At 48.0% G+C, this 9,207-nt stretch overlaps 1 protein-coding gene across 1 annotated transcript; it reads right to left on the bottom strand.

Annotated features, from left to right (window-relative positions):
* Positions 1-1,482: 1,482 nt before the first annotated feature.
* LOC308066715 (ankyrin repeat domain-containing protein 40-like) lies at positions 1,483-9,149 on the bottom strand. The gene is made up of 5 exons (XM_080394351.1): positions 8,447-9,149; positions 7,728-7,876; positions 5,755-6,240; positions 4,999-5,174; positions 1,483-4,268 (listed from the first exon to the last, which is right to left on the bottom strand). The coding sequence occupies exons 1-5, from the start codon at positions 8,578-8,580 to the stop codon at positions 4,125-4,127; spliced, it is 1,089 nt and encodes a 362-aa protein (XP_080250477.1). The 5' UTR covers positions 8,581-9,149; the 3' UTR covers positions 1,483-4,124.
* Positions 9,150-9,207: the final 58 nt, after the last annotated feature.

Raw genomic sequence — 9,207 nt, forward strand, 5'->3', positions numbered from 1 at the left:
TTGGGTTTTTTTTGTGTGCCATCAGTTAGTATTTAATTTCAAGCTTACTTGACGTTTGTTGGATCTTGTGTCCCCTAAGAAGTACAGCTTATGCTGCAGTTGGTTAAGAAGTTCCAGAAATCTCACAATAAAAACGTAGGCCTTGAGCCTTCATAAAGCAGTTAAGACTTTTTACAGCATTATCAGAAAGATGCCCCTGCTGAGGCTGGCCGTCAGGCTGCCGTGTGGTGCACTGTGCTATCAGTTTGGCATATTAATCAACTGTAGGCAGCTGATGATAACAGCCAGGGTCTGCATGTTGGAACAGATACAAGGGAAGAGAGACGTGCCTTATGCTTTCTTGTAACGCTGTAGTGCAGACGTGGTTCTTGTTGGAAGAGAACCGCGACGTGTACCAATCGGCAGCAGAGACAGTAAAGTGTGCTTCTGTGCTGTAAGGCACTGAATTTACATACTTTGCTTTTTTTTTTTAATATTTTTTTTTTTTATCCTTCATATTGGCATTCAGGACTTGACTACACATGTAACTGGAGTCAGACACAGCCAAAGCACTATTGTAATGTGCTTGTTCTGATTTTGGTGTGCCTTCTATTGTCTGTTTGCAGGGAAGGTCTGTGTGCCGGTCCCTCTGGCACAATGGAGCGCTGCTGGTGCGGTGAGGAGGGGTGCCACGTGCAGGCAGCCACGTTGCCTTTTTGACTTCTGTTGTTCTAAAGCAGACACCCATGCAGGGGCACAGGGGATTGAGACTAGGTGATGGAGTGGTTTTGAATAACTTAAGAAAAATTACTGCAAGTGGGAGCAAGTAAAATTACAATTTAGGTTCTAATTATGGAAATTGCATGAACACCTATTACTTTAAAACTTGTGTAAGAGACATGATTCAGCTGCTGCCTGGATGTGCTGCTGCTTCCAGCAGCTAAAATATTTGTCTTGCAGCTCCTGAGGCATGTATATGTATAGTACGGTGTTTTCACCTCCTTATTTTGCAGGGGTATAAATGATAAAATGATGTATCTTGCAGTAAATTGGACTGGCGTTCAGCTTCTGACATGTCTGGTAGCAGAGTCTTTCTCTATTGCGTTGAAGATGAAGGAAAATATCTTTCAGAGCATAGGAAATGTTGTGCCTTTCTAGTAATTACCTTTAGATTTGGTTGTAACGTGCATCTCCACAACAAATTAATCTGTGTGAAAAGTATCACCTTCAGCGCTTGAGCCCAAGATAAATACCATCTCTGATTTTGTAGGAAGACTAAGTGAAAAGCAAGTAGCTTATTTAAGTAAGTACCTCCTACGTGCTTTCTCCACACTGGCTTTGACAGCTTGACAGGCTTTTACTAGGTGTTAAAAATACACCGGCCCATAATTTTTCAAAGTTCTGTTAAAATTTTAAGAGCATCCTGTCCACTCTACAGTGCCACGTGTCATCCCACACACACGCACCCATCCCCTACGCGTCAAAGAATCAAAGAGATGTAGGTACTTGAAACAACTGATGTACTTTAATATAAGTGAAGAGTAGCAATGTCAGTTCAGTACAAGTTTGTAGTGCAAACAAAAGTTGTCCTTGGAAGAACAGTAAGTTTTGTAAACTTAGTTTCAGTTGTCATACCAACGGTTTATTGTTCAAAGAAAAAAAAACCAACAAAAACCAGTTAACGTAACTAGTGTGCCTTAGAGTTTATCAAACTGCATAAAACATACAAAAATATTTCTCTGAATGCATAGACTTACTGTTATTATTACAGTCAGATCATGATTAAAGTTTTAGTTGTATCCTGTTAACAGTTATTCTTGGTAGAAGCTAGAGCAAATAAAGCTTTTTTTTTTTTTTTAAACCAGCTGCTCCTGTAGCTGAATGTTCAGTAATTAGTGGAGGCAGTCTTTACACTGATTATTCCTAAACAAAGGAACTGAAAGGAAATTAAGATACTGTTAATTTTGAGACATTTAACAACTACTGTTTTTCAAACAGTTATTGCACATAATCTGAGCTAGCCTCCAAGCTATGCTGCAAAGATAAATAGAGAATTGTTAAAATCGAAACTCTTTCCTGTCCTACCAGAAAAACAAAGCGGGAGCCATAGTTAGGAAATTTTACTTCATACTGCATGACACACAGTCTTGAGCTTACCAGGACTTGAGTCAGGCTTTACAGAAGTCCAGCTCTGGAGAGAGAAGGGCCAGGACTGAGGGCGGGGAGTCAGCAGAGTTTAAGTGACGAGACGTTTTCGGAGCAAGCGAGAAAGGATAATTATTCTGAATGCACTAAGCAAGAAGTTTAAGCCTAAATAACTTGGTGTAAATCCTGAACCCAGAATCGAGCGTCTCTTCTGCTGGCGGAAGGGGGTTCTGTGTCCTTCTGACGGGTTTGCTTGTACTGCCCTTGCTTGGAGGAGCCACCCGAAGGGTAAAGCAGCTGTGCTGCCTGCAGCTAAGCCAGGGCGGCAGCCACGCCGCTCCTGCCAAAACAAAGGCGTTGATTGTACTGCTTACAGTCTGAATGTCAACACCGCAATCCAGATCAACAACAACTACTGTGCACAAATTCTGCTCTAGCGCAGCCTAGGAAAGCAGGAGGTGGAAGGAAAATCAATACTGTTGGGGTGGGGGAAGCAAGCAGCTCATGCCCAGAAAAAACAACTCCTTCACCTCTCCACCCATCTCCTCCGTACCTGGTTAAGGTTTTTGGTGCAAAGGTCATCATTGTCGGTTTTGGTACAAAAGAAAACAAAAAGCCTGCTGAGGTGTAACTTTGCAGACTACCCTGTTAACAGGAGAAGCTTCAGGTTGTTAGTAATACTCCAGCAATGCTGTGACTTAAATACTTTGCTTTAGTGATGACTTTTGCCATTCATGAAACCACAGATCGATGTTGCATTACTGACTTGCTTAAATGCAAGTTAAGCAGTCTGTAGCTTCACCAGAATCTGGGTTTTGTTCCCCAGAAAATCCACTGAAAACACCTGGAGGCATTCAGCCCTTTCAGTATTGATCTGGCCGAAACTTTGGACACTGCAAAAGTGATAGTAGACTGCAACATGTAAAGTTACAGGTTATTTCTTTGCTAATGGTATAGGTTTCCAGTTTAGTATGGCTAATTAAGAGCATGGTACGCTCCTTCCAGTTGTGATACCTCGAGTATACCGTTGTGCTTCTCCTGCTCCTCTCATAGCAGAAACTTAACCACACAGCCTGCAACTGGTCAGTCAGGGTGGGCCGTAACGAAAATAGTTCCCTGACTTAACTGCACCGACTTGTGGTGTGAGTAACGCATAGTCTCCTCGCACTGTCGGGAAAATAAATAAATGAAACTATGGCCACAGATCTGTAATACCTCTCAAGCTCCTGAAACATAAGTGCTTTCTGTTGAAGGGCACTTTAGCTTGCTTTTGACTTAATTAAGAAGCAGTTAAGAGAGGCTTCCGTTTTTTTTTTTTTGTGGAGGTGAAGGGATGCCATCACTTAAGTTACAATATTCTCATATGGGAAAGAAACAAAATACTTAAATACGGACACTCTTACTCCACTTATTTCCAGTCCAGTGCAAATTCTTCCTCTGTCACTTCAGAGCATTAAATACATCCAGCCCAAGCATGCAAGACAACCCCTCTTGGTAAGTCTTTGTGAAGGGGCAAGAGTTTTAAGGATTTGCAAGTTTTACATCTTTAGATGGCAACTGTTCATTGTATGCCAGATACCCTCTGATATTTTAACTTAATCAGAAAGTTTAAAAAAATACCTATACACACACACACCCCCATTTCCTGAATCCATCTTCCATGAGTCTTATTTGGTCAAAGAGTGGGAGTACTCAATATACTTTTTGTATCAATAATTAAGTCTTTCCTGCCCTCTGTTGCCAAATACAACCAATAAACTTCATTTACATACACTGGAAGCATGTGATTTTAGTAGACAAATGAGGTATCCCTTATCTGAATACAGTATCAAGTAAAAAAATAAAAGCAAAGGGGATATTAAATACAAAAGATAAACTATTAGTTAAAATAGTAACCCTAACAATAACTTAAGGTTTTACACACACTTAATTCGCTGCCTTCAAAAGGCAGCAGCACATAATGACCAGGTTTTCATACCCCAGGTGCATCTAGAAGAGTCTCAGTATGTCAGCTTTGATGCTCTGCTGTTGTAGCACGGTCTCTCAGTCAAAGTTGATGCAGCATTTCTGAAAGGAGAGCTGTCACTTTTCACAAGAACTAATTCCAGCTCTTGGAAATCCTGAAGTCTGGCAACATCCTTGTCCTTTTAAAAAAAAAAAACACAGAACGACGCATTGCTTCTAAACATAACTGGTTATTATTATTCGTAATAATAGCTAAAGGAAGTAACACTAATTCCAGGGAGGTCACACCCAATGATAGGAATAAATCATGAAAGAAAAAAACCCTACCAGTATACACTTTCTCTTTCAAAGCGTGTTTGCTTCCCCCCCCTCCTCCTCGAGCTGTACACTTTTTCCTCCTTGAGCCTCATTAAGATGTGACTCTGTGTGTGCCCGTCACTTAACTAAGAGTCGTGACGAAATACATTTAATTTACAGGCCTCCAGAATAGGTATTTTGGAACAGAAGAGTACGTTCATTTGTTTGGTGCATCTTTAGACTATTCACATGCCAATTTGTGGGTTTTTCCTCTTACTATTTGTTCTTTTTAGGCAAGCAGTGAAGTAGTATATGGCAATTATGTTAAAAGCACACTGAAGCACTGTTTCTGATACATTTTAAAAAAAAAGCTCTAAGTTTCATGCACTTCAGGAGCTGGAAATACCCTGCCTGTTTTTGACAAAGGTATTTTAAAGTTATGATGAAGTTGTAAGAAAAGTCCAACATCCTTTTGAATTTGTGAGCTTAAGTTAGTTTTTGTTTTTTTAACACCACTGCGTTTTGCCAACCTTTTTACAAAACCACCTTTCTGATGTCTGCAAGATGTCTGCAAAATGCAAAGCCAGATTAAGCTCCGATTTCAATTCTTACCTTTCTTACTAGTGTATTCGGTAATTTTCTGATCTTCTCTACTTGTTCTGGATTAACGCCCAGTTCACAGCAGCTCACTCTCAGCAGATCTCGATAGGTCAGTTCCTGTCTGTCCAGTTCAATTTCAATGAAGTCATTGTCTCTGAGGTTCTGGACTCTCACCTTAAGCACAAGTTCTGATTGAAAAAAAGATTTAAAGGGTTTTTTTCCTCAAAAAAAAAAAAAAAAAAGAGAAAACAGGGTTTTTTTGAGAAAAAAAAAACCAACAAACCAACCCAAACCTAACACTAAAGTAGCTACCATTATCTTTTGAATTCAGATTTTATAATACAATGCCTATTACCTCATTGAGAAATACTGTGCATTTAATAGAAGCTTCCACTTGAACAGCAGGAAACACACAGCGGAATCATTTTACAATGTTTAAAAACTAATCTGTCCAGTCACAAAGGCAAGTTGTTACCAAACTACCAGAGATGCATTCGATGCTATATAATATGGTGCAGAATTCAAATGTTTATGTTGCTTGGACTGATCTTTCCATCGGTTTGCATATTACCATGTTTAAACTACAGCAGAACAGTTATTAGCAGAGCAGAAAAAGTTCTGGGTGCTCTTGGCCAAAGAATGCAACATCTCTGCCCTCTATTCCACTTGAGTCTGGGAGTGGAGTGACTCTTTAACTTCATCTTTCACCCAGTAACAAAACCACGGAACAGAATACGATGGAAGGACGGGGAAATTACACTTCATTACCTTGCATGTTATACGGGAAAGTTCCAGTAAAGAAAAAGGGCTGAAAGGCTGGCGCGGGACCAGTGGGCGAGCTGTCGGTTTGCAGAGGCACAGCCTGCTTGGATGCCGCTGGAGCGAGCAGCCCTGGGCTGTGGGGCAGGGGCGGCTGGCACGCGGGGCCGTTGCGGAGCGCAGGAGGGGTGCCCTGTGGTGCTGCGCTGGCTGCTGACGGGGTGGGCAGCTGTTCTGCAGCGTCTAGAGCGGGACCGTCGTCTTCGCTGTTGCATGATGTGTGTGTGCATATGCTTTCAACCTGAGTTGCTGATGAACAAGGACTAGTTTCGCCCTGGGAAGCGGATGAGATGGAAGCACTTTCATTCTGGGATTCTGCCAAGCCGTCTGGAATGCCTTCTTCAGTGTAAACATAAGGGAATGCTGGGCTGGCCAAGTAGTTTGCAACAATTGGCAAATTTAAATCCTTCGTCTCTTGACATTCAGTTTCTTCCTCTGTTAATCAAGTTCAAAAATGGGCGGTAGGGGAGGGAGAGAGGGGAAAAAAAAACCCCACGTTATCGGATTGATCTTTCTCATTTTGAATATAGTTCTATTGTGTCTTAAAACTACATCACATTCTGAGGATGGTACTAAGGTATGGTAAGCATCTAACACCTGGGAGGTAATTAGCTGCAAACCCAAAGAAAATATCTACAAATGTCTACAATGTATTTTGTTTTTTGAAAGCAAAGTGGGGGGGGGAAAATAACTGTTGATGGATACATAATGTCTAGCAGCATTAACCCAGCATTTTCAAAGGAACCAGTAGTTCTTCACTTAATCTCATTTTACATTGCTTTTAATAACACTGCTGTAAATGGCTTATTGTGACCCATGCCAACAAATTAAACAGTATTTCTTCAGGTAAGTGACTTTAAATACCCAAGCCAACCCTCCTCTTGCTTAAAAGCACAGCAGTAAATGACATTCTCGCCAGACTGAGGATTACAGGACATTAATGCCAATGTCAAAGCAGTCCAGAAAGGTCTGCTCAATAGCACTACGCTCCCAGAATAAAAACCATTTAGGAGAATATAAGTGATATGTGTTTATCCCCCAGGAAACATGAAAGCTTAACCAATGGAACAGCAAGGCAGCTACGAACAGAGTTCGTTCACATGCACTTGGACGGTTTAGATGTTAAAAAGAGACCGTAAGTCATTTGCCATGAACTAAGTCTCAGAGATGAGCACCTTGCTCAAAATAAAACAAAAAAGCTCAGACAAAGAACATGCCATTCCTTCAGTTATCACTGTTGTAACCCTAGTCACAATTTAGCTGTAACTTCATTTAAGGTAACCGTGCACTGTTGATGTAAGAGCATATTGTAGAGAGCAATTTAAGTGCAATTAGCAGAAGCTAGAACATAATTTCCAAAGGTGAAACACTTAAAAACATTAATCTGCGGCACAGCACCTAGATGCTGATAGAAATAGGTACTGGCAGCGTTTAGGAGTGTCATATCTGACTAGGTTTGCTGTGTGCACGGGAAGTGTAAGATCAGAGAATTACAGGGCAAAAACAAATCACACTGCGATCGCAGTATAACAAAACGCTCAGAAACCACTGCAGCTGAAACGCTGCGGTTCCGAGTGGGTGGGTAAGATTTCTTACGGCCGGCCAGCAGTCAGATTGCACAGCTGGGCAAGCCTCCACCGGCAGCCCTCACACTGGCTTCTGCTGGGTGACAGCAAACGGGACTGCAGCAGCATGGTCCCCAACGTAGGCAGCTCTTCAGTTTCTTGATGACACTGCTGGGAATGAATGGCCTTCCCACCGAAATCCCCGTTTGCCTGAGCACGAATTACGGTTATAAATCGGAGCGGTCTAACGAGACGGCCCAAGCCAAAGTTTTGCCAACACCTACTACCTCGGATAAAAGCACTAAAACCGCTTTAGCCTTTCGACCGAGAGCTCTAGGCAACTTCCAGGCACGGTACCTCCCAAAATGCTGCGGATGTCGGCGCGGGAGCTGAGCTGGGCGGCCCGCTGCCCCTCTGCCGTCAGGGCCCGCGGGTCCGCGCCGGCGCTCAGCAGGCAGCGCACCACGGCGGCCTGGTTCCGCTTGCAGGCCCAGTGCAGGCAGGTCCTGCGGGGAAGGGAGGGAAGGGCAGGGAGGGCAGCGGGGGGTGCGGGCTCCCGCCGTCCCGCAGCCCCGGCCCCCCCGCGCACCCCCGGCCCCGCGGGGAGCGGCGGCCGCTGGGGTCAAAGGTGGCTCCGTCGCTGGGGTCAGCGGCCGCGGGCTGGCAGCGACACCCGCCGGGGCCTGTACCGGGCACCGGGCCCCCCGCTGCGAGCGGCGGGGCTACCGCAAGGGCTGCGGGGCGCGGCCCGGCTGCGGCTGGGATCCTCTTTAGCGCTAAACCTCCAGCCTCCCGGGATTAGCGCTTCTTTTCTTGTAACTAGGAAAGCTGAGAGGCACAACAGCGGCGGCCTCACGGCGGCTCCCCCCGCGCCTGGCCAGGGGTGCCCAGGGGAGGCCCCAGCCCAACCCCCGGTGCGGGGCCCGGCCCCCCGCAGCCCCCGGGCCCCCCGCAGCCCCCGGGCCCCCCGCAGCCCCCGGGCCAGCGCCCGTGTGTGACCCGCCTCCGCCCCGGCCCCGGAGCCCCGCAGCCCCCGGCCCGGCGCCCGTGTGTGCCTCCCCCCCGCCGCTCCTCACCAGCCGTTGATCTCGTTGCGGGAGTTGATGTCCGCCCCCGCGCCCAGCAGCCGCCGCACCTCCGCCACGTCCCCCAGCGCCGCCGCCTCCCGCAGCCGCTCCTCCAGCTCCCGCGCCTCCGCGGCGCCGCTCATCGCCGACACCGGGGCGCCGGGCACGGTCTCCCCGCTCCTCGGCCCGGCCGCGGCGGCCGCTGCAGCCCCACCCCGCCGCGGCGGGGCCGCCGGAGCCCGTCACGATGCGGCGAGGGGACGGCGGGCCGGGCGGCCTCCTTCAGCGCCGCGCCGCCGGGCCCTCTGCGCCCCGCCGCCCGCCGCCCCGGCCCTCCGCGCCGCCCGGCGCCCTCACGGCCGCCGCCATCTTGTGCCCGGGGCCGGGGCGGGTACGGACCGCGCAGGGGCTGCCGCGGCCGGGGGCCTCCCGGGGGAGCGCCGGGGCGGGCCGGGCCGGGCCGCGGGGCCCCGCGGGGTGAAGCCGGCCAAGCCGAAGCGTCTCCTCCGCAGGGCCCTTCCCGCCCTGCCCGGCGAACGGCCCGAGCGCTGCGCGGCGGCCGGCGGGGACGCGGCTGCCTTCAGCCCTGCCCGCCCGGGCCAGGCTGCGGCCCCAGGCCGGGCGCTTGGGGCTCAGCGGCCGCGGGCTGGCAGCGACACCCGCCGGGGCCTGCACCGGGCACTCCGGCCCCTGCCCTCCTACTACGGCCACGGCCCCGCTATTCCCAGCCCCGGTACCGCTGTCCTGGCCCCGGCATCCCGATTCCCAGC

This window comes from Falco punctatus (genome assembly GCF_963210335.1).
Source record: "Falco punctatus genome assembly, chromosome: 1".
Taxonomy (NCBI): Eukaryota; Metazoa; Chordata; class Aves; order Falconiformes; family Falconidae; genus Falco; species Falco punctatus.

Coding starts and splice junctions, on each gene's coding strand:
- LOC308066715 (XM_080394351.1), bottom strand. CDS start 8,580: ATGAGCGGCGCCGCGGAGGCGCGGGAGCTGGAGGAGCGGCTGCGGGAG. Junction 6,241..7,727: donor CATCCGCAGCATTTTGGGAG/GTACCGTGCCTG, acceptor CTTGATTAACAG/AGGAAGAAACTGAATGTCAA. Junction 5,175..5,754: donor TTTCCCGTATAACATGCAAG/GTAATGAAGTGT, acceptor TTTTTCAATCAG/AACTTGTGCTTAAGGTGAGA.